Raw genomic sequence first — 25048 nt, 5'->3', positions numbered from 1 at the left:
ACGCGTCTCACATTGCCTTTATTGTGTACGCTGCATATTCCAAGGAATACAATAAACTCTTTTACAAAGTAAGGCACGTGAACGGCCTCCTGTGAGCAAGTTCTGTGTGATCTTAAAATTCCGACTAACAACAGCATTTCCACTACAGAACCAGAGACACCTAGAAAAGCTCATGACAGATTTTTTGCAAGCAGAATGCCTGAAACGTTATTAGTTACCTCATGGCACAACGAGACAGTCACCAAATCCAAGGCTTGTGATATCATGATACAGCTCCGGTGAGGGTTGCAGAAACGTTAATCAGCGTATCCACATATGTACAGCCAGGTCCCCACGTGGTACAATCTGAAGGAAGAACGCCATCTAACTGCAGCCGCGTTCCATTCCCTCACAGGTAGGAACCTGGGCTTTTTGGCTCCTGTTTCCATGCGTCGGTCCCGCTGCTCTTCATGAGGCCAGGGTCATACGATACTGAAGACCATGGACAGATACTGTTCGTAGGACACCTGAATCCAGCCGTCCTGATCCGTGTCGTAACGTCTGAATATATCCGTCAGCCTCTGGGGAGAAAGCAGGCATTTAAATCTCGACAGAGGCGGGAGCAAGGTGCACTGGGAGAAAGACATTTAGGGGCCCAATTTCAGGAGTACACACGCCATCTCCTGATGGAGCCCAGCACAGGGAGATACAGGTGGGGCCACAGAAAACTTGTCCATTTTCTCAGAATAAAAGTTTTTGCAAAAATACACCATAGTTGGCCAGACACAGTGGCTCACACCTGCAATCCCCGCACTTTGGGAGGCCGAGGTGGGCAGATCACCTGAGGTCAGGAGTTCAAGATTGGCCTGGCCAACACGGCGAAACCCCATCTCTACTAAAAAAAAACACACACACAAATCAGCCAGGTGTTGTGGTGCACTCTTGTAATCCTGGCTACTGGGGAGGCTGAGGCAGAATCACGTGAATCCAGGAGGCAGAGGTTGCGGAGATTATGCCACTGTACTCCAGCCTGGGTGACAGAGCAAGACTCCGCCTCAAAAAAAAAAAAAATACACCAGGACGTAAGTGGAAATAACCCACCAGATACCACCTAAATGGCGTCTTTCAGGTAGGCTGCTCTTTGCCATTTCCATGGGGAGGAAAACACGGCTGTCTACACTTCACGAACCAGCTACTTCTCCAAAGATGAGACTAACTTTTATAAGCTCCAAAAACTAATTCTACATATGCCTGGTTCCTTAGATCGATGGTCAGGCGCACCTCGTGGGCGGGCAACCCCCTCCCGCCCCCACAGCAAACCCACGAGAAGCCCCTGGTCACCTGCAGGACAATGCAGCCCTGGATGAAGTCGTCGAAGGCGATCTGCCCCCGTCCCTGCCTGTCGAACTTGCGAATGAGGATGTCGTGGAACTGGTCAGAGAGCCGGTAGCCTTGAGGAGGGAAAGGCGGGGTCAGGGAGGGCTGGGAGACGCGAGGTGTGTGCGACGCCCACAGCCTCCCTCCCAAGGCCCACAGCCTCTAACACACGATGCAAGGCTGGGTGGGAACAGAAGTGCAAATTCACTCAAAGGCACTCAGAACCGAGACGCTTCCCGAATACACAGTTCTGTAATGAACTTGTATCTCCAGTGCGTGAAGTCACCCCTAGAGACCATCACCCTGGAAGGAGGAGTGAGTGGGAAGCCGCCATTGTCCCGAAAGCTGGTGTGAAGTCACTCGTGAAGTAACCACTCGTCCCAGGGAAGCACTCACAAAACAGCCCCCACGGGGCGCCACGCTCAGTTTCGTGAACCCAGGGAAGTTATTTTCTAAAGTCCTTGTTGACTTTATTATGTTTATTAGATAAGAAAATTCTGGATGATTCACTCATCACCAGACAATGCTTTGAAACTAAAATTTCACAGGCGGCTTCTAGTTACACAAGTGTCAATGTAGGGGAACGGGAGTAGCTGAGGGACGCGCCCCCCCACCTGCCACGAGGGACTGAGGAGCACAGAGGCAGAGCGGCCACAGAAAGGACCAAGTCACTGCAGGGCCACCGAGGGCTAGGATTCCAATATCCACAGGGCCACTGCCCGTCTGGGTGCTCCCCGAGCGGGTCCTGAAAAGGCCTCCCAGGGCAGACGGCTCTGAAGGCGTGTGGACGCACCAGGTGTCGTCGGCCACCCCGGAGGGCGTGCCCCGCCTGCCCCGTTCCCTCGAATCCCACTACCTGCATGACTGTGGCAGCCTTACTGACTCAGGAGGCAACAAGCAGGTGCCGGCACGTTTGTACCGGCGTTCAGCCTCGCCGGAATCTCTGCAGGGACGTGTGCACCTGAACCGACTGTCTAAATCTCACAGGCGATCACCTGCACAACAGCCCTCCCACCGACAGAGTCAAGCACGCAAACACGAACACGGCCTTCCAGAGTGGTCGGGGCGTTCTGCCATTTAAGTCCAGGGGCCCCTAAACATGTGACGGTGCAGCTGCTTCAGAGCCTCCTTCCCTGCAAGCTGAGAAGACAGGCCCTCCCACTGAATTCAGACAGAGACAGCAGAGTTGTGAACAGCTGCCACTTCCCCTGGTCCCTGCTACTCCCACCTCCTCACTCCCCGCACCCGTGCTGGGGCTAGGCTCACTTGCCGAGAACAGGGCCTGGGACACAGCCAAAGGGACATCGCCTGTCTCGGTGTGCCCGGGGGACACAGGCCGTCGCCGGGGAGCACGGGGGACACAGGCCGTTGCCGGGGAGCACGGGGGACACAGGCCGTCGCTGGCCTCTGCGCAGGCTGGGGAAGGACAGAGGCACAGGATTTCCCAACAGCACAGACAACAGGAGCAACCCCACTGCCTCTGGAATTAACTCCCAATTTCCTCAGTCACCAGCAACAGTGAAGGGAAAACAAAGGCAAAGTCAAACTAGTAAAATGAGGACAAACGAACCTCAAAAGGAAAGTGTATCTGAGAACAAAACCCGGCAGCCACTGTTCTCTACGAGTTCCTGTTAATGAAAGTCAGCATGTGAGAGCACCACCGTCCTTGGACCCACCGCTTTCTTTCTTTTTTTTTTTGAGACGAAGTTTCGCTCTTGTTACCCAGGCTGGAGCGCAATGGCGCGATCTCGGCTCACCGCAGCCTCCGCCTCCTGGGTTCAGGCAATTCTCCTGCCTCAGCCTCCCGAGTAGCTGGGATTACAGGCACGCGCCACCATGCCCAGCTAATTTTTTGTATTTTTAGTAGAGACGGGGTTTCACCGTGTTGACCGGGATGGTCTCGATCCCGTGACCTCGTGATCCACCCGCCTCGGCCTCCCAAAGTGCTGGGATTACAGGCGTGAGCCACCGCGCCCGGCAGACCCACCGCTTTCTAAGATCATTCTCCTCTTTTGGACTCCCTTGAAATGTTGTGAACGAGCTAAGCAGAGCCCTGACCTCCTCAGAAATCATCTATTCCACCTTCAAGGAAAACCAAGCTGCCCCGACTCAACAGGACCAGGCTCCTGGGGGCTCTCCCAGCTCTTGGGGGCCTGGTACACTGCAAAGGACCAAGGCTCCAGACCAGATAGACTGCACTCCCCTCTCTGGGAAGTCTGGACCCTCCCTCAGCCTGCGCAGGGTCAGAGTGAGGCAGTGTGATGCTCCCGACCCCAGCCCTTCCCTGTGCCTGTCAAGCTCCTGCTCCAGTTCCTGGGTGATGACAGCATCAGCCAGTGGGGACGGGAAGGCCTTCTCCCAGGGCTGAAATTCCAGGAAGCGGGCAGTCCTGTGGACAGAGCCAAGTCCTTCTCTAAGAACTAACAAGCACGAGGGATGACACCGCCAGAAAGTTTCTCTGCCAGCATTTCTGGGTCCGGCCAGTGGGCCTTGCTCGGGGCCTAACTCAGGCAAAACCATGGAAAAAGCGCCGTGTCAAAGCTCTAAGGGGAATTAACGGCACTGACTTCGTAAGGAAATGTCCACGTGCTCCTGAGACACAGCGGATGCCGGGATGACCGCACAGGCCTTGCATGTGCTGAGAATGCTCTAGAAACGGGGAGAATCACACACAGCAAAAAGACAAGTAACAGCTGAAAATGACTGACGAGTGAACGGAGGCTCCTTCCACTCCAGCACATTTTTCATTATAAAAAAATAAACTGCCGGTGGCTTCCAGGGGCTGGTGGAGGAAGGGGAGACGTAGAGGGAACGGAGGAGATGGGGGGCGGCGGAACTTCTCCGCCGACCGCCTCTCTCACACAGGCACTGCACTGAGGGGAGAGTCTCCCCGGACGTCTGCGGCACCTGCTGAGTCAGCGGGTCTCCACCGGGGGACGAGTGCCGGGACGTGGGGACGCCTCCCGCACCTTTGCAATCCAGGTCTCTGAGCCTGGCACACAGGTGATTTCACGATTAAAAACACGGATGGCTGGGTTATAAAATCCACCACGCGGCCCCATCAGACGCCCTGGGGACGTCTCGCAGGCTCCGCCACCCGGGCCATTCCCTTGTGCCGGCCGCTGAGCTCAAATGCAGCCTCCCTGCTTGTACCTGAGAGCAGAACACTTACTCCTAGGAGCCAAGACAAGAGGAGAATTTCTGCTTCTGAGGCCCACTTCCTAACAGTTACTACGGGAAATCCTTCAAAATACTCAAAATTCAAAAAGGACGGCAAGGCCCCTCCATGGAAGACGTGGGCGATGGCTCTGCAGAGCAAGAACCACACGCGGGAGGAAAACTATCAGGGTGACCGGAGAAACGCTGCAGTGGGCACCCGCACCCCAGGAGCAGCTCAGAAGTCGAGAATGTTCTGCCGCCCGACGCACGCAGGACTGCAGGCTCCAGGGCGCAAGGATGGCGGCGTGACTGGCCGGGCCCCGCCACAGCTCAGCACAGTTTTCTGGGACGTCCCTGTCCAGACCAGGATGAAGAGGTCTGAGACCTGACGGTCACTCGTACCGGGCAAAGGGAGCTCCGGGGCCTGACCCGGTTAGGAGAGGAAGACGTCCGAGGCACTAGAGGTCTCCTGTCTAAAAACAACTCCAGGCTGGCCCCAAAGTCCACGTGGCCCTGGCCGCACTCGGCAGCACTGGCATCCCTGGCCCCTAGGACCACTCTCTGTGGAGGGGGATCCTTCCCTCCCAGCCCTTCCATGCCTACCCCAGGGAAGAGGAGCTGGCCAGGGTTCCGCCAGTTCTCCCACGCAAGGGCACTGCAAGATCTGCTACATTCCAAGTGCCGACTCAGAGCCATCCCACCCAAACCCTGGCCCGCAGCTGGCCAGCTCAGAACGGCTTCTTGTGGAGACCCAGTGTCCACAGCTGGCCCTGTGGATGAGCTTGTAAGGTGAGAAAGAAAAGAGAGAGAGAAGACAGCCATGAAGTGTGTGCTGGGAGGAACCATGAGGAGAGTCAGTGTGCTTCAGATGAGTGAGACTCCAGATAGCTCAGATGTACTCAAGTAGCATCTGATTATCCTCACTGGTTCTAAGGAGCCTTTAAGTGAATCACAGAAGCAGATTTGTAACAGGGGCCAGGTGAGATCCGCCCAGATTAGAACCTCCTGGTGCCGGCTGTTCCTCTGAAAATAGAAGGCCTGCTTCCTCCCAGACCTGAGACCAACACAGGAAGCCCCATGGACGGGCCCTATGGACCCACTCTGGACAGGCCCTGTGAACACTCCTGAGACTCACAGCACACCACCACACACTGTGTCACACCCATGCTGAGCACACACACGAGGAACACACCTGAGAACGGAAACGCGCTCCGCCTCTCTGATGCGGTTTCTGAGGCACGCGGCACACCGTCACACGTGTGCACACACACGCCGAGCACACACGAACACACCTGAGAACGGGCATGTGCTCTGCCTGACGCCGCCGAGGCGACGGCACACCGTCACACGTGTGCACACACACGCACGTGCGCAAAACACTTGAGAATGGGCACGCGCTCCGCCTAACGCCCCTTCTGAGGCGCACGGTTTGGACAGAGTTGGACGTGGGGACCGACAGCTTTTTCTTAGGTGACCGTCACCTTTTCCACATGCTTTGGTGTCTCACGAAGTATAAGCTGCCCTGCCCCGTGGTATTTTCATGGATCCATTTTTAAATGATTTCAAAAGCCACATTCTCAGTTTTGCTCGTGACATCATTCCACCTCACAAAAAATGACCGGCTTGCATAGCCCTTATCTCATTTCGGATAAAAACTGCATAAACGTATCCACATCACATACTGCCTTCCAACGTGAGCAGTGTCAAAATGTGAGCCTGTGTGATGCAAACAGAAGCTTTACACAGCCTGGTTAAACACCCGGTTAAACAATCAGTTAAGTTCAACAAGGTTTAAAAACCCTCAACGGCTCCTAGGTGCCAAAATGAAACGCGCTACACAAGCCAGGTGAGTGAGTTACCAAAACCTGAGAGGGCCTGCTTCAGCTCGTTCTTGTCAATCATCCCGGAGTTGTCGCGGTCGTACGTGCGGAAGACGTTCTGCCAGTCCGTGATGTACTTCCACACGCCCGTGAACTCGCTGAAGTTCACGCCGGCCTTGTTCTCACGGTCGAACATGGCTAAGACAGAGGAACAGTCAAGCAGCAAAACATCAGTCGCAGGAAAGTCACTCGAAGCCTCCCACCAGCCCTCGGCCCCCAGCGCCTGGCGGCGTCCGCGCTGATCACTAACGGGGCTGGGCAATGCGTGCCTGTCTGTGAATAGGGCAAAATCCCTGGGGGTGTGGCCCCGAAGTCCCACGAGAAGGTGTACTCGCAGCTGTAAGGCAGGCCGTGCAAAGCGACGTGCGAGGAAATCCGGCCGCAGCCACGGTGGAAAAAAGAGCAGAGCTTTGCGCCTCCGAGGCACAGGGAGGCTGAGTGGCCCCAGCTCCCCTGACTCCTGGGTCTCAGCCTAGAGCAGGAATCTAACTCCCAGAGCCGACCCTGACTCTCCAGGGCCCGTGACACTGGTGAAGGCTCAGGACAGCCCTGTCAGGAAAGCCCGCTCTAATTAGAAAAAAACTCTCGCCAGGCCGCGCACGGTGGTACACGCCTGTAATCCCAGCACTTTGGGAGGCCAAGGCGGGCGGATCATCTCAGGTCGGGAGTTCGAGACTAGCCTGACCAACAAGGTGAAACCCGGTCTCTACTAAAAATACAAAATCAGCTGGGTGTGGTGGTCCATGCCTGTGATCCCAGCTACTCGGGAGGCAGGAGAATCACTTCGACCCGGGAGGTGGAGGTTGCGGTGAGCCAAGTTAGCACCATTGCACTCCAGCCTGGGTAACAAGAGTGAAACTCTGTCTCAAAAGAAAAAAATAATTTGGTATTGTTTTACAGATTAGGGGGTGATGAAAAGAAAAGAAAGAAGGAAAAAAAACCTCTCGCCTTATTCTATTTGTTTTCAGCATAATTCCAGGTCCAAATACAAAAGACTCTACGACTACCTTTACGTGCAGTTGCAATACGGCTAAAAAACAGAAACTGAGTCGGAATCGCTGCTGCAGAGAAAACCATACATCACGTGTCAAGCGCAGCGTCGAATACAGGACCGCGATTCAACTCCTCCTGTCTGATCAGAAACGTTACCACCAAATGAAAACCCACAGGACGAAAAACCCTGAGAGAAACAGAGTCACCGTTTCCTCCCAGCAGTCCACAAGCCCGTGCTGCCACGCGGGCTGTTTTTCACACGACTACTGAGGACATGCACTCCGTGTGTGGTGTGTGTGGACCGCGCCAGTGGGATGCTGCCGGCTGGGCTGCACGCCAGGGGAAGGGCTCAGCAGAGGAGTGGCTCCCAGGCCCATCCTCTCCAGTGGGGAGGTAGCCCCCATCTATCGACACCTTTTCTAGCACTAAAGGCCGAGCCCTGCCACTACGACACTCACAAGTTCTCTCTCCTTCCATCAGCGTGACGCAGTGACACCCGCACCACCAGCAGCAGCAGGGCAGGATCATCCGGAGAAGCCCCTGCTACCTACACCACCCCCACCGGACCCACACACCTCACCACACACGGGCTCCTCAAGGAACTAAGGGAATCCTCAAAAGACTAAAACTCATGGCTGGACGGGAGGGGAGGGAACAAGCCCCAGACTGCTCTGGGCAACCACAGGACACAACACCATGGTCCCTGTGAAGCAGAACTGAACCCAGGATTCCACGTTAAAGAGATCTGGAAGGGGGCTGCAGCCCCCAGCAAAGGAAACCTTCCAAAAATCAAGTGGGGTGGGGACAGAAACACAACTCTCCTCATCCCAGGCCTGCCCCGGAGCTGCAGGTCACACCCGGCTACAGGGGATGGAGACACAGCCCGACTCTCCTGAAAACCACAGACCAGGCCCGCCTGCCCCGGAGCTGCAGCTCTCACCCCAGCTACCATCTGGGCATGGGGGTACACACTTGTAATGCCACACCTTGGGATGCTGAGGAAGAACTGCTTAAGCCCAGGAGTTCCAGACGAGGCCTGGACAACACAGAAAGACCTGGTCTCTTAGAAGAAACAAACAAAAAACCCGGCTACCTGTACAGCTGGGGAGACCCTGGCCCCAAAGAAACGATGCAGAGCCTCACATTAAGGCTACACGTGAACACACGAAACAAACAAAAATTACAAAAACATCAAGTTAGTCACTACGTGTGGGCTTGAGCAGGAACAAATGGCTGCAGACCACCTTCCGAAGGACGTCAAACATCCCGTAAAGTAGCTGCGTGTCACAATTATGTATTGCTTTTCAATAAAACATTTTCTTAAACTTTGAGACTATCGTAAATTCTAAAGTAATGAAGAATGGAATCAAAAACAAGAGACATGATAATAACTGAACAGTAATCTGGAACCTTTAAATACGTGTCATTTTCAGAATTATAAACTGAAAGGACAGGTTAAACAGTACATTAAAAATAGTTAGAGAATAAAGAGATCACACACGGGGAGATGTGAGAACGTACGTGCACAGCCGGGGAGAGAAGGATGAAGCAGCCCACGCTCACCCCAGTGGAATACGGAAGGGAGGAAGGTGACACAGACCCACAGACAAAGGAACACAAGCTGTACCAAGCGGGCGGGACACAAAGCAGCCCAGGCTGGTCTGCCGGCTGATACTTACATATGATCGACCTGACAGTCACTGGATTAAAGGGAGTCCACGTGCCTGAAAGGAAACAACAGGAGTTAAACTAAAAGGAAATCTTTCTGGGACATGAGTTCCCGATCTATGCCCGGTGGCCCCGTGAAAGGAGGTCCTGGTTTTCTAGACACTCTGGGTGATGTGTCGGCCGCCATGACTCCCGGGAGGGGCCGAAGCACTGCCCCGTGGGGTCACGTCCTGTGTATGTGGGAGTCCTCCGTGGCTGCCGGACCACCGAGGCCGCCCACGGTCACTGAGGCTGGACACGCACTCTTATTTAACATAACCAAGAAACGGTTCTGTATCATTTTACACACTGAATTTTTCAGGGATGCAGCCACCAGCTAAGTCGAGTAGCTTGGACTTAAGTTTTGTTAGAGAACTTCACTAATTACCATTTCAGAAAACCCATCACTAAGGCCACCACTGTCTGCAGACGCCTGAGCACAGCTGGGTCACTGCAGCGTTCGGGGTAGTTCTACCGACGGGGCGAGTTCCAGACCCTTCCTTACGTTCTCCCTCAGTAATCACGGCAAAGCCAGCTGGGACATCCATCACAGCTCACTTCAGAAATGCCTGATAAATTGGTCTGGGCTTTATATGATTTTCCTTGAAACTGAATAGGGAATCTGCACTATTCTCAGATTCATTGTGGAATCTGATACGCCTGAGCGCTCACAACCATTTATCAACCATGAGGATGGAAGATTCACTGATAAGCTTCACACACAAGAGCCTATTTTCAGAGTGGTTTGTACCGTCAATAATTTCTGCACTCACTAAAAATATATTTTTAATGTCGGGAGAGGTCAGTGGCTCTCGTCATAGCCCATCTGCAGGAGACACACGGGTTTTTCTTCTACACACAAACTGCCGCTGTCTTGGGCAGCACACAGACAGCCCTCTGATCTCAGAGGAACACTGCCACGCCACGGGTGGCACACGGGCGGTGGGATCTGCCTGCACGGTCCCTCGTGCCTCTACGTGCCGTCACTCTGGGCTCGTGGGGCTCCTCCAAGGGCCATGGCCGCTCTCGCCTGAAGTGCTTCCCCTCAGGACACACCCAGTCTCCCTCCAACGCCTTCCTTTCCTTCCTCAGGGAGACACATTCTCCCAGCCCAGAGGTTAAATCCATCTGCTCTGCCTGAGCGCCTCCCAACTTCCCTTTGGGAAGGTCCCACCCTCCTGCAGTTACGCAGGGAAGCTGTGCCCTTCCCACACAAGCAGGCGCGCCTGTCCCGCGGCGCACACGCAGCAGCACTCCACCAGCATCTGTGAAGCTGAATCGAGTGACAACCTGCAGGAATAGCTTTCCGTAGGCTTTGCGGCTACCTGGAGGGAAAGTGGGCAGGCGTATGTATGCAGAGCTATTAGGTCAGAAAACCAGAATTACAAAAACAAAGGTAGGCTACAGAGAACCCACAAGGCAAAGAAAGAGGAAAATTCTAAACACCTGGGAGCATCCCTGCCTTGTCCAGTTCCATGTGGTCCTCCCCCGTCCTTCCCCGCCGTGTGCTGGAACCCAGTGTCTGCACACGAGGGTGACCTGCTCTGACCCAGCGCTGACAAGAAGCCACAGGCGCCAAAGCCACTGAAAGCCTCCAGGGCTCTCCTTCGTCTTCCTGACATGAGCTTCTTCTCCTCTGTTTTCTGCAAAGAAGAGGCCACATGTGTCCGTGGCCCTGGACTGACTGTGTGGAGTGGGAGCAGGAACCACGGAGGGACTTCAGGGATGAGACCTAAGCCCTCAAGGGAAGGCTGCACTGTGAGGCGTCCTGATCACAAGCGGAAGCTTCTCTGGGCCATCTCGGCAAATAACACAGTCCAGCAAGTCTGAAACCAAAGCAATGCAGTTAAAACACAAGTGGGATGCTCAACAACGCTGCGCACAGGCACAGGGGCCTCAGTGCCATCTGGACAGGCGGGCGTGGAGCGGCAGAGACGGTACATTCCTGAGAGCTGGGGCCCAGGAGGAACCGGACGGCCGTACCGGGGTCTTCTGGAGTATTCTAAGCATTGCAGGAGGGCCTGAGGCCCAGGAAAGCAGAGGTTACCCTCGGATGAATCAAGGATCAGAGAGAAGCAGCCGCTCCACTAGAAAGGGCCGCTGAGGGAAGGGCACTCCTGTGTCTCCACTCCCCGTCCTGCCACCCACAGTGGGTCGGTCTGGCATCTCCACAGAAGCCAAGGGAGGACGAGCAGAAAGCCTAACGGCCCGCAGCGAGCTGAAGCACTGTGGCGCGGACACCACAGCTCGGTTACATCATGCTAGATACACCTGGGCATCCACCTGAAAACCTAAGCAGATGCTGTGCTTGGCCCAAGGCTAGGGAGTCGCCTGTCACCAAATCCCAACCTTCCCCCGAAGCTCCGGCAAGGTCACTTTCTGGTGAAAGCAAACCTGAAAGACTGCATGAGGGTCCCTGAGACCACCCTCCAACCTGAAAGGGTACAGAGTAAACCAGCCAAGGAAAAGGGCTGGTGGGGAAGCCAGGCCCTTCCAGAGCCCCCACCAGCAGAGTCACACAGGGTGCGCCGGCTTCCTCCTGGGAGGAGCTGCGAGCAGGGAGGCTCTTCCTGAACCTGGGGTCAGTCAGGGAAGCTCCAGCCAGCCACAGGGAAAGCAGGTGTTTGCCATCCATCACGTTGCTGGTCAACTACTCAGGCAAAGCAGTGCAGCATGGCTCAAGTCTCTCTCATCAGTCAGAGCACGGCAAGCCCTCAGTTCCCAGGAGCCAGCCAAGGGCCCTGCCTGGGAACCTGCCGGGTTTGAACAATCCAGGCCCGCTGAGTTAACCCTTCCCCATACAGGCGATCCAATCTGCTCCATCACCAGGGGCAACAAATACCATCACCCACTTTCCTGGGCCCGAGTGAGGGAAGGACAGTGATGGGACTGGACACGTACTTTGCAGGGCACTCTCCTGCTTCTGAGGTCTGATTTTTCTGTTCTTTTAAGTATGGGATCTCCAAGAGAGCCTCAAACTCTATTTGATAAAAAAAAACACTGACCGGGCGTGGTGGCTCACACCTGTAATCCCAGCACTTTGGGACACCGAGACGGGTGGATCACGAGGTCAGGAGTTCAAGACCGGCCTGATCAACGTGGTGAAACCCCATCTCTACTAAAAATACAAAAATAGGGTGGGATTACAGGTGGCGGGGGCCTGTAATCCCAACTACTCAGGCAGGAGAATCACCTGAACCAGGGAGGCAGAGGTTGCAGTGAGCTGACATCGCAGCATTGCACTCCAGCCTGGGCAACAGAGTGAGACTCTGTCTCAAAAAAAAAAAAAAAAAAAACAAAGAACTTCAAAAGAATGTAAGAATTATTATTTTTAAAAGTACAGTTTCAAAAATGCCCCTTAAAAATAGATCAGTGTTATAGTTATATTATGGCAAACCTACTTCAGAAGCACAGACTTGAAAAAAGTTAATTTCTTATTATTCCAAGAAATACGTCAATGTTAAAAGAAAAAAAAAAACCAAACATCCGAAAAGGGATCAAACTCAAGACAGTCTGTAACACGTTATTGTAAAAAGAAGGGCAGAGAGCAGTCTTCTTTCTTCACACCCGTTAACCGCAGACCTCCCTGAGAGCAGGACTTTTTAGCAGCTCTCCTGTGCAAACAAGTCTTATGAAGGAAGCCGTGTACACGCCACAAATACCTTCTCAGTGCGGCTTCACCTAGATTTTAACACAAGCGCTCAGGAGCACAACTTTAACTGAAATGAGAAACCAGGCCATTCTGTAACTTCAGTTTTTCTACCAGTATTATGTTAATTAAATTAATTTCTTGATATAGCCTAATGATTTAGTTCTACTATCAAAACAGAAGTCCAATTCTGGAAGAACAATTATTATAGGAGTCAAACTAATGTCAATCATATTCACGTAGGAATTCCTATTAGTACAGGCTGAGGCTGAGGCGGGAGGGTCGCTTGAGCCTAGGAGTTTCGGACCAGCCTGGGCAAGGCAGTGAGATTCCATCTCTAAATTCTGCGTGCCTGCACATACGACACAAGTACGACCCTTCCCTCACACAGCTCGCAATCTAGCAGCGACAGGAACTGCAAAGGCGTGTCGGAGAAGAACAACGCTGATGATCCCACGGCAGGAGCGGCACGCGTTCACGGAGCCTGCCGTCACCGTACACCCCGAGCCAGGGTTTCGCCCTGTCTCCCAGGCTGGGGTACAGGGGCCTGATCTCAGCTCAGTGCAGCCTCAACCTCCCAGGCTCGAGTGATCTTCCCATCTCAGCCTCCGGAGTAGCCAGGACTATAGGCGTGCACCACCATACTAGGCTAATATTGTTTACTTTTTGTAGAAACAAGGTCTTACAATGTTGCCAAGGCTGGCATCCTGAAGGGCGGGTGGGGCTTCATCCTACAAAGATGAAAGGCAGCGGAGGCTAAGAACTAAGCACAGGGGTGGGGACAAGGGAACCTTCAGAACAAAACGGCTGGGCTAAGACATCCAGTAGGATGCGAAGAGGCAGAGGTGCGCTGGGAAAACACGGGGCCACGGGGTGTATGCTCACACGTGACAAACCACAGCACACGAGAGAAACGTGGTGTACCAAAGCAGGCTTCAGATCGCAGCCCCGCAGCTGGAGCGCTACCACAGGCGGCCCGGAAGGGGAGCCCGGACAGCACCACGGCCCACTGCCTGAGGCTGTGAGAAGGACCAGAAACCCCCGCCTCATTTCACAAGGAATTCAGGAAACGTGAAAGGCATTCGCAGTACAGCAAAATAAAGTACCTGTTAATTGCATTGGCTGAGGAGAAAGTGAAGAGTTAAGACCACGTCAGAAGTCTACCTCAAAAATTCCAAACTCTCATCACTGGCGAGCCACGTATCTGACTTTAAATTTTTTAGCAGCGAAATTGAAGAGGAAAATGTAATCAGGTAGAGGATTTATAAGATGCCAACAGAACGGCTACCACAGCTGCCGAGAACACGCGCAGCTCCAGCTCCAGGGAGAAACAGGGCGGCCATGTCCTGGCGCTGCCCCACGGCGGGCGTGTGAGCCACAAAGCCAGCGTCTCTCGGGGTCCACAGTGACTACAGGCTTCACGGGGCCACATGCCCCCAGCACAAGTTGAGGAGAACTCCCAGGGCAGTTCAAGAAACAGAGTCTCGCAATGTCGCCCAGGCTGGTCACAAACTCCTGGGCTCAAGCGATCCTCCTGCCTCGGCCTCCCGGTGTTGGGACATCACCTGGCTCACACGCACTTTAGAGAAGAAGGCTTTGCATCCTGAAGGGTGGGTGGGGCCTCATTCTACAGAGATGAAAGGAAGAGGAAGCTCAGAGCCCAAGGCAAAGGAGGATGCTTAAGAAAAGTGACCCCAGAGGCTGGCCGCGGTGGCTCACGCCTGTCATCCCAGCACTTTGGGAGGCCGAGGCAGGCAAATCACGAGGTCAGGAGTTCGAGGTCAGCCTGAACAACGTGGTGAAACGTGTCTCTACTAAAAATGCAAAAATCAGCTGTTCGTGGCGGCGTGCACCTGTAATCCCAGCTACACAGGAGGCTGAGGGAGAACTGCTTAAACCCAGAAGGCAGCGGTTGCCGTGAGATGAGATCGTGCCACTGCACTTCAGCCTGGGCGACAGAGGGAGATTCCATCAAAAAAAAAAAGGGACTCCATTGGGAGCACGGTGAGAGGGTCCCAATACACAGCTTGAGTTAAGTCAGACACTGATTTCAAAGTATCTCCAAAATGGTGGACTCAGAACCCTTCAGGCAACTCTCTCTCTCAAGCAGGCTCCCGGAAGATGTTTAGCAGGGCTGAGATCAAGATTATGTTCTGACAGATACTTGCTAATGGTTAAATAAAGAGCTATATGCTTTAAGGACCAGCTGAACTGGGACAGGACTGACCCTCTGGTCAAGTCAGGGCAGGGGTGTCTCCTCTCCCCACCCCCAAACAACAAGGCTGACCTTGGATTAGCGTTAAGTGCCTGGCCCAGCGAGTGCTCGCCCGTGCCGGGAATCACGGGGAGCACCTCGCACGCTTGTCCTCAATATTCCCTCCCAGTAATGGTGAGGACACAAAACTGGTAGAGCCAGGACTGGAACCCAGGCAGGCCCCAAGCCCCCGCTGGAGCCTGCCGAGGCGGGCAGGTTGTCACGCTGAGGTCCAGTGTCTGACCACCACTCCTAGTTGAGCAAGCTTAACACAAAACTTAACACTGGTCAGTACTCTAAAACTCTGAGCAAATGGATAAAAAGTACGCTGCTAAAATGGATCATAAATCTTGCACCACTCACTGGAAAACCTCTCAAAGTGAACGTCGCTGAGACATGGCCTCCGAGGAGGGCACTCCGTGGGGCTTGTATCACCGGTGATGAACCACGTGAACCTGGGTGGTCGTCTGAGCGTATTTAACACGTAATGGGACACGCAGAGCCACGTGCATCCATCGCCGTCAACGTTTAGGACAGTTTAAGCTGCGATCTGCCCCACCGTAGCCTACTGGATTCCAGGTTCTCTTGACACCTTTTTCTAGGAGCCCCGTCCCGCACTTACCCCGAGTATAAACAAACTAGCAAAGATGCAAATAAAAAAAGGGGGATTTAAGAATGATGAAAAGAGAAAAATCGAGAAAGCACAATCACTAGTGCACAGATGACAGAATCTCTTAATTCCCTGCAAGCAATCGCGTCCGTAGCCCACGCGTCACACATTGGGAACCGATGTCAGAATATAAGGCAAAGACGCTACTCTGAGAACAGAAACCCTCTCAAATCAATAGGCAGTTACGGCTGAATGCAGCCCCCTGCCGTCCCCAGCACAGTCGCAGTGAGGCAGCGTCTAGCAGCCATGATGCTCCCCACGCCCCAGTCCAGTCTCTGGGAACGTCAGATACTTCCCACGAATGAGGAGGAGCCTCTCAACATTTTCACATCTCAAAACTGACCCCTTTTCCAGCTTAAACGGCGCGGATCTGGAGAGATAACTATACACAGGATCGGAGAAGGTGACGCCGCTGAGGGATCACAGGAACGGGGGCAGCCCGGTGCTCAACGAAGTGAAATGTGACTCATGGCACTGCAGGGGAGGGGAGCAATTGGGCCGAAACTGGCAAGGGAACTCCCGAGAGCCCCCCGACGCCAGGACCCAGATTCCCGGCCCGGACGCCCCGTATTCCCACGCTGGCAACGCCTCCCCCATAAATCCGTTGCCAGCACCGCCAACACCCCAAGTCCTTTCCCCAGGAATCCAGGCGCGGTATCTGCCCTTCCTGCAGCAGTCACATTCCCACACAAGTGCCGCGTGAGTTCCCCAAGCCCCGCAACAATCACCTCCCCGGCCGCCTGGTAACCCCTCAGTGCCCTCGAAGCTCTATGCAGAAAAGTCACCAAGATGCAGCCACCGAGGAAATTCAAGGCCCTCCAACTTACCAAAAGGGTTTCTGCTGCAGAGAGCTAATCTTCCTACCCCGCTCCTTAAAACGCACACCCTAGTTTTCATTTCTCAAGAAGCCTTTCCCTGTGCTCACGCACGCAGTTATTAACTGGCTCGGTGAGGCACTCAAAATAAACCAGAAGCATCTCCACCATGAAGCAGTAATAATGTGTCCTAACTGTTTTGGCCTTGGAAAATCAACTCCAGAGAGCACAGCAGGCTGGCGGCTTCCGACCCACTCACCGATGGAGAAGGCACAGGCCACCCCCGGGCCCACTCACCGATGGAGAAGGCACAGGCCCCCCCGGGCCCACTCACCGATGGAGAAGACCCAGGCCCCCCCGGCCCACTCACCGATGGAGAAGGCACAGGCCCCCCCGGGCCCACTCACCGATGGAGAAGACCCAGGCCCCCCCGGCCCACTCACCGATGGAGAAGGCCCAGGCCCCCCCCGGCCCACTCACCGATGGAGAAGGCCCAGGCCCCCCCGACCCACTCACCGATGGAGAAGGCACAGGCCCCCCCCGCCCACTCACCGATGGAGAAGACCCAGGCCCCCCCGGCCCACTCACCGATGGAGAAGGCACAGGCCCCCCCGGCCCACTCACCGATGGAGAAGGCCCAGGCCCCCCCGACCCACTCACCGTTGGAGAAGGCACAGGCCCCCCCCGCCCACTCACCGTTGGAGAAGGACCAGGCCCCCCCCGACCCACTCACCGATGGAGAAGGCCCAGGCCCCCCCGGCCCACTCACCGATGGAGAAGGCCCAGGCCCCCCCCGACCCACTCACCGATGGAGAAGGCACAGGCCCCCCTGGCCCACTCACCGATGGAGAAGGCACAGGCCCCCCCGGCCCACTCACCGATGGAGAAGGCACAGGCCCCCCCCGCCCACTCACCGATGGAGAAGGCCCAGGCCCCCCCGACCCACTCACCGATGGAGAAGGCACAGGCCCCCCCGGCCCACTCACCGATGGAGAAGGCACAGGCCCCCCCCGCCCACTCACCGATGGAGAAGACACAGGCACCCCCGGCCCACTCACCGATGGAGAAGGCACAGGCCCCCCCGGCCCACTCACCGATGGAGAAGGCCCAGGCCCCCCCGGCCCACTCACCGATGGAGAAGGCACAGGCCCCCCCCGCCCACTCACCGATGGAGAAGACACAGGCACCCCCGGCCCACTCACCGATGGAGAAGGCACAGGCCCCCCCCCGCCCACTCACCGATGGAGAAGACACAGGCCCCCCCCGCCCACTCACCGATGGAGAAGGCCCAGGCCCCCCCCGGGCCCACTCACCGATGGAGAAGGCACAGGCCCCCCCCCGGCCCACTCACCGTTGGAGAAGACACAGGCACCCCCGGCCCACTCACCGATGGAGAAGGCACAGGCCCCCCCCCGCCCACTCACCGATGGAGAAGGCCCAGGCCCCCCCCGGCCCACTCACCGATGGAGAAGGCCCAGGCCCCCCCCGCCCACTCACCGATGGAGAAGGCCCAGGCCCCCCCCGGCCCACTCACCGATGGAGAAGGCCCAGGCCCCCCCCGGCCCACTCACCGATGGAGAAGGACCAGGCCCCCCCCCGCCCACTCACCGATGGAGAAGGCCCAGGCCCCCCCGGCCCACTCACCGATGGAGAAGGACCAGGCCCCCCCGGCCACTCACCGATGGAGAAGGCCCAGGCCCCCCCCGCCCACTCACCGATGGAGAAGACCCAGGCCCCCCCGGCCCACTCACCGATGGAGAAGACCCAGGCCCCCCCGGCCCACTCACCGATGGAGAAGGACCAGGCCCCCCCCGCCCACTCACCGATGGAGAAGGCCCAGGCCCCCCCCGGCCCACTCACCGATGGAGAAGGCACAGGCCCCCCCCCGCCCACTCACCGATGGAGAAGGCCCAGGCCCCCCCCGGGCCCACTCACCGATGGAGAAGGCACAGGCCCCCCCCCGCCCACTCACCGATGGAGAAGACACAGGCACCCCCCGGGCCCACTCACCGATGGAGAAGGCACAGGCCCCCCCCGCCCACTCACCGATGGAGAAGGCCCAGGCCCCCCCCGGGCCCACTCACCGATGGAGAAGGCACAGGCCCCCCCCGCCCACTCACCGATGGAGAAGACACAGGCACCCCCGGCCCACTCACCGATGGAGAAGGCCCAGGCCCCCCCGCCCACTCACCGATGGAGAAGGCACAGGCCCCCCCCGCCCACTCACCGATGGAGAAGGCCCAGGCCCCCCCCCGCCCACTCACCGATGGAGAAGACACAGGCACCCCCGGCCCACTCACCGATGGAGAAGGCCCAGGCCCCCCCGACCCACTCACCGATGGAGAAGGCACAGGCCCCCCCGACCCACTCACCGTTGGAGAAGGCCCAGGCACCCCCGGCCCACTCACCGATGGAGAAGGCACAGGCCCCCCCCGCCCACTCACCGATGGAGAAGACACAGGCACCCCCGGCCCACTCACCGATGGAGAAGGCCCAGGCCCCCCCGCCCACTCACCGATGGAGAAGGCACAGGCCCCCCGGCCCACTCACCGATGGAGAAGGCCCAGGCCCCCCCCGCCCACTCACCGATGGAGAAGACACAGGCACCCCCGGCCCACTCACCGATGGAGAAGGCCCAGGCCCCCCCGCCCACTCACCGATGGAGAAGGCACAGGCCCCCCCCGCCCACTCACCGATGGAGAAGACCCAGGCCCCCCCGGCCCACTCACCGATGGAGAAGGCACAGGCCCCCCCGGCCCACTCACCGATGGAGAAGGCCCAGGCCCCCCCGACCCACTCACCGTTGGAGAAGGCACAGGCCCCCCCCGCCCACTCACCGTTGGAGAAGGACCAGGCCCCCCCGACCCACTCACCGATGGAGAAGGCCCAGGCCCCCCCGACCCACTCACCGATGGAGAAGGCACAGGCCCCCCCGGCCCACTCACCGATGGAGAAGGCACAGGCCCCCCCGGCCCACTCACCGATGGAGAAGGCCCAGGCCCCCCCCCGCCCACTCACCGATGGAGAAGGCCCAGGCCCCCCCGACCCACTCACCGATGGAGAAGGCACAGGCCCCCCCCCGCCCACTCACCGATGGAGAAGGCCCAGGCCCCCCCGGCCCACTCACCGATGGAGAAGGCCCAGGCCCCCCCGGCCCACTCACCGATGGAGAAGGCACAGGCCCCCCCCCGCCCACTCACCGATGGAGAAGACACAGGCACCCCCGGCCCACTCACCGATGGAGAAGGCACAGGCCCCCCCCGCCCACTCACCGATGGAGAAGACACAGGCCCCCCCCGCCCACTCACCGATGGAGAAGGCCCAGGCCCCCCCCGGGCCCACTCACCGATGGAGAAGGCACAGGCCCCCCCCCGGCCCACTCACCGTTGGAGAAGACACAGGCACCCCCGGCCCACTCACCGATGGAGAAGGCACAGGCCCCCCCCCGCCCACTCACCGATGGAGAAGGCCCAGGCCCCCCCCGGCCCACTCACCGATGGAGAAGGCCCAGGCCCCCCCCGCCCACTCACCGATGGAGAAGGCCCAGGCCCCCCCCGGCCCACTCACCGATGGAGAAGGCCCAGGCCCCCCCCGGCCCACTCACCGATGGAGAAGGACCAGGCCCCCCCGGCCACTCACCGATGGAGAAGGCCCAGGCCCCCCCCGCCCACTCACCGATGGAGAAGACCCAGGCCCCCCCGGCCCACTCACCGATGGAGAAGGCCCAGGCCCCCCCCGGCCACTCACCGATGGAGAAGGACCAGGCCCCCCCCCGCCCACTCACCGATGGAGAAGACCCAGGCCCCCCCGGCCCACTCACCGATGGAGAAGACCCAGGCCCCCCCGGCCCACTCACCGATGGAGAAGGACCAGGCCCCCCCCGCCCACTCACCGATGGAGAAGGCCCAGGCCCCCCCCGGCCCACTCACCGATGGAGAAGGCACAGGCCCCCCCCGCCCACTCACCGATGGAGAAGGCCCAGGCCCCCCCCGGGCCCACTCACCGATGGAGAAGGCACAGGCACCCCCGGCCCACTCACCGATGGAGAAGACCCAGGCCCCCCCGGCCCACTCACCGATGGAGAAGGCACAGGCCCCCCCCGGCCCACTCACCGATGGAGAAGGCCCAGGCCCCCCCCGGCCCACTCACCGATGGAGAAGGCACAGGCCCCCCCCGCCCACTCACCGATGGAGAAGGCCCAGGCCCCCCCCGGGCCCACTCACCGATGGAGAAGGCACAGGCACCCCCGGCCCACTCACCGTTGGAGAAGACACAGGCACCCCCGGCCCACTCACCGATGGAGAAGGCACAGGCCCCCCCCCGCCCACTCACCGATGGAGAAGGCCCAGGCCCCCCCCGGCCCACTCACCGATGGAGAAGGCCCAGGCCCCCCCCGCCCACTCACCGATGGAGAAGGCCCAGGCCCCCCCCGGCCCACTCACCGATGGAGAAGGCCCAGGCCCCCCCCGGGCCCACTCACCGATGGAGAAGGCACAGGCCCCCCCCCGGCCCACTCACCGTTGGAGAAGACACAGGCACCCCCGGCCCACTCACCGATGGAGAAGGCACAGGCCCCCCCCCGCCCACTCACCGATGGAGAAGGCCCAGGCCCCCCCCGGCCCACTCACCGATGGAGAAGGCCCAGGCCCCCCCCGCCCACTCACCGATGGAGAAGGCCCAGGCCCCCCCCGGCCACTCACCGATGGAGAAGGACCAGGCCCCCCCCGCCCACTCACCGATGGAGAAGACCCAGGCCCCCCCGGCCCACTCACCGATGGAGAAGACCCAGGCCCCCCCGGCCCACTCACCGATGGAGAAGGACCAGGCCCCCCCCGCCCACTCACCGATGGAGAAGGCCCAGGCCCCCCCCGGCCCACTCACCGATGGAGAAGGCACAGGCCCCCCCCGCCCACTCACCGATGGAGAAGGCCCAGGCCCCCCCCGGGCCCACTCACCGATGGAGAAGGCCCAGGCCCCCCCGACCCACTCACCGATGGAGAAGACCCAGGCCCCCCCGGCCCACTCACCGATGGAGAAGGCACAGGCCCCCCCCCGCCCACTCACCGATGGAGAAGACACAGGCACCCCCGGCCCACTCACCGATGGAGAAGGCCCAGGCCCCCCCGCCCACTCACCGATGGAGAAGGCACAGGCCCCCCCCGGGCCCACTCACCGATGGAGAAGGCCCAGGCCCCCCCCGCCCACTCACCGATGGAGAAGACACAGGCACCCCCGGCCCACTCACCGATGGAGAAGGCCCAGGCCCCCCCGCCCACTCACCGATGGAGAAGGCACAGGCCCCCCGGCCCACTCACCGATGGAGAAGGCACAGGCCCCCCCCCGCCCACTCACCGATGGAGAAGGCACAGGCACCCCCGGCCCACTCACCGATGGAGAAGGCCCAGGCCCCCCCGCCCACTCACCGATGGAGAAGGCCCAGGCCCCCCCGGCTCACTCACCGATGGAGAAGGCACAGGCCCCCCCGGCCCACTCACCGATGGAGAAGGACCAGGCCCCCCCGGCCACTCACCGATGGAGAAGGCCCAGGCCCCCCCCGCCCACTCACCGATGGAGAAGACACAGGCACCCCCGGCCCACTCACCGATGGAGAAGGCCCAGGCCCCCCCGCCCACTCACCGTTGGAGAAGGCCCAGGCACCCCCGGCCCACTCACCGTTGGAGAAGGACCAGGCACCCCCGGCCCACTCACCGTTGGAGAAGGACCAGGCACCCCACGCCCACTCACCGATGGAGAAGACCCAGGCCCCCCGACCCACTCACCGTTGGAGAGCGCTTGCTGAAGCTCGCTGTCCGATATCACTCCACTTCTGTCTTTATCAACCCTACGACATCAAAAACACCAAATAAGCTGGCGACCCAAAGTGCAGAAAAAGCAAAACGAGCGTCTCCTGTCAACCCTGCAGGGAGTCTGGAAGGCTCCGTCCTGGAACCTCCGCCCCTCCCATCCCGCTGCGGAGTTCGGGGGATAAAGGAAGCGCCCCAGGAGCCGAAGCCCAAGCGCGGGCTTCCCCCAAGAGGTCACCGTCTCTTCTCTTTCTGCACCTCCGTCCTTCCCTTCCTTCCTCTCCCGGCCGATCTGAACTCACACCTCCGCCACTTTCCCCGTTTCATAAACAAAAAGGTTCTCAGACGACTGAGCCATTCCGCGGCCATGAGTCACTACAGTTTCAGTCATAGGGACAGAGTCGCCGTCGTGAAGGGCACCTGCCCCGAGCAGACGCCAGATCTCAGCTTCTCCCTTGGGTGCCGGCATTTTAACAGCGCCCAGGCGTTCGGCTTCTGCTTCCCCCAGACAAGCGCCCCCGAGACCCTCCACCTGGCAAGGGACGGGGGCGGCCGCGGGGGTCGGGGCGGGGAGGCGGGGGCGGCCGCGGGGGTCGGGGCGGGGGGGCGGGGGCAGCCGCGGGGGTCGGGGCGGGGAGGCGGGGGCGGCCGCGCGGGTCGGGGCGGGGATCGAGGCGGGAGCGGCCGCGCGGGTCGGGGCGGGGATCGAGGCGGGGGCGGCCGCGGGGGTCGGGGCGGGGATCGAGGCGGGGGCGGCCGCGGGGGTCGGGGCGGGGATCGAGGCGGGGGCGGCCGCGGGGGTCGGGGCGGGGAGGCGGGGGCAGCCGCGCGGGTCGGGGCGGGGAGGCGGGGGCGGCCGCGCGGGTCGGGGCGGGGATCGAGGCGGGAGCGGCCGCGCGGGTCGGGGCAGGGATCCGGGCGGTGCCCGGGACGCACCTCTGGAAGACGTTCCACAGGAAGCTCTGGTCCGGCAGCGCCGCGCCCGCAGCAGGGCCGGGGCCGGCCCCGGGGCCGGGGCGGTAGGAGTAGGCGGCCATGGGCCGAGGCGCGCGTCTGCGCTGAGGCGCGGGCGGCCGAGGGAGACGGCTCGGGGCGACTCCGCTTCCGGGTCTGCCGGGGGCAGGACCTGGCGCTACCGTCACTTCCGGGAGCGCAGGAAATGCGTGGGCTCCGCAGGGGTCACGGGGTCCCGTGCGGCCAATCCCCTCGCAGCCGAGTTGCCGGGCAACGCCCTGGCAGCCGCGGGGCCTGCGCGGTCGGGGGCCCCTGGAGGAGGCGGGAGGGCGCGCGCGGGCTGCCTGCGCGGTACGCGGAAGGCGCGTGGGGAGCGTCCGGCGCCGTGTCCCGGGACGGGAAGTGATGGAGCAGAGGCCGTTTGCCTTTCAGTTCTTGTATAAAAAGAAGTTTTGACGCGAGCGTGATTCACACTAACAGTCGAAAACTCTGGGCGGGGCCGTCCCGGCGCCTCGGGAGGCGGAGGCGGGCGGAGCTGTCGAGCCCAGCAGTGCGGCCCAGCCCGGGCAGTATGGCGAAACTCCATCCCTGCAAAAATTACAAAAACAGCGGACGTGGTGGCCGCTCCCGTGGGCCCCGCGGCTCGGGGGCTCGGGCGGGAGGATCGCCTGAGCCCGGGAGGTCGGGGCCGCAGGGAGCCGAGATCGCTGCACTCCAGCCCGGTCGACCGCCAGACTCTTCCCAAAACAGGAAAAAAAATGCAGGCCGGGCGCGGTGGCTCCCGCCTGTGGAACACTGAGGCGGGCGGATCGCCTGAGGTCGGAAGTTCGAGACCAGCCTGACCAACATGGACACATCCCCGTCTCTGCTAAAAATACAAAACTAGAGCAAGCCCTTAATCGCAGCTACTGTGGAGACTGAAGCAGGAGAATCGCTGGAGGCGGAGGTTGCAGTGAGCCGAGATCGCGCCATTGCACTCCAGCCTGGCAACAAGAGCGAAACTCCATCTCAAAAAAAAAAACAAGGCCGGGCACGGTGGCTCACGCCTGTAATCCCAGCACTTTGGGAGGCCGAGGCAGGTTGATCACGAGGTCAAGAGATCGAGACCATCCTGGTCAACACGGTGAAACCTCGTCTCTACTAAAAAAATACAAAAAATTAGCTGGTCATGGTGGCGCGTGCCTGTAATCCCAGCTACTCAGGAGGCTGAGGCAGGAGAATTGCCTGAACCCAGGAGGCGGAGGTTGCGGTGAGCCGAGATCGCGCCATTGCACTCCCGCCTGGGTAACAAGAGCGAAACTCCGTCTCAAAAAAAAAAAAAAAAAGAGCAAAACACAATTCGCGTGAGAAGCGGAGTGTGCGGCGTTCTCCGTCGCCTCTTCCGCCCTCGAAAGCTTCCCTCTGGGTTTAACCTGCGACCCCGCGCGGGGCATCAGCGCGGCCCCCGCCCCGTGCAGCGGGAAACACTGGGCGCCCCCCTGCCGGGCCCATCTGGTGGTCGCGCAGCCCAGCCTCCCTCCCGGGACAGCACCGCCTTGGTGCTGGGCGCAGTTCTACAGTGGAGCCTGCGGTGCCTGTAGCCGAAACCTACAAATCCCCAGAACTGGGACGTGCCAGCTTTGGGCAACTGTGACCGCTGGGTCTTTCCGCGCGTTCCACCTCAGTCCTGTGTCCTGTGTCCCAGTTCAGGATGCTACAATTATTCTCATTATTTCATAGCGTTATTCCAGCCTTTTATGTTCTTCAGTGCCTCCTTCCATGGACACTAACTTTTTAAATCAGAGTTGCTAAGGTTTTCTCTGAATTC

At 59.4% G+C, this 25048-nt stretch overlaps 1 protein-coding gene across 3 annotated transcripts; it reads right to left on the bottom strand.

The window, feature by feature from the left end:
- Positions 1-23399, bottom strand: PDCD6 (programmed cell death 6). Of its 3 annotated transcripts, none has more exons than XM_064375822.1 (6): positions 23224-23399; positions 22264-22325; positions 9068-9112; positions 6375-6533; positions 1321-1430; positions 1-560 (listed from the first exon to the last, which is right to left on the bottom strand). In XM_064375822.1, the coding sequence occupies exons 1-6, from the start codon at positions 23322-23324 to the stop codon at positions 462-464; spliced, it is 576 nt and encodes a 191-aa protein (XP_064231892.1). In that variant the 5' UTR covers positions 23325-23399; the 3' UTR covers positions 1-461. The 3 variants fall into 3 exon arrangements, with proteins under 3 accessions (XP_064231892.1, XP_064231893.1, XP_064231894.1); XM_064375823.1 differs by having other exon boundaries at positions 6381-6533; XM_064375824.1 differs by lacking the exons at positions 6375-6533; positions 9068-9112.
- Between the last annotated feature and the right edge of the window lie 1649 nt (positions 23400-25048).

This window comes from Aotus nancymaae, unplaced genomic scaffold (genome assembly GCF_030222135.1).
Source record: "Aotus nancymaae isolate 86718 unplaced genomic scaffold, 86718_ANA_hifiasm-v0.15.2.pri h1tg000014l, whole genome shotgun sequence".
Classification (NCBI taxonomy): Eukaryota; Metazoa; Chordata; class Mammalia; order Primates; family Aotidae; genus Aotus; species Aotus nancymaae.
Note: the sequence above shows the minus strand (reverse complement) of the source record. Positions and strands in the feature narration are given on the sequence as shown.

Bases quoted from the DNA above. Each gene is read 5' to 3' on its own strand.
- PDCD6 (XM_064375822.1), bottom strand. From the start codon at position 23,324: ATGGCCGCCTACTCCTACCGCCCCGGCCCCGGGGCCGGCCCCGGCCCT. The intron at 22,326-23,223 runs GTGCGTCCCGGG...TTGATGTCGTAG, and splicing joins CTGTGGAACGTCTTCCAGAG to GGTTGATAAAGACAGAAGTG. The intron at 1,431-6,374 runs GTAACTCACTCA...TCCCTCCTCAAG, and splicing joins GCAGGCCCTCTCAGGTTTTG to GCTACCGGCTCTCTGACCAG.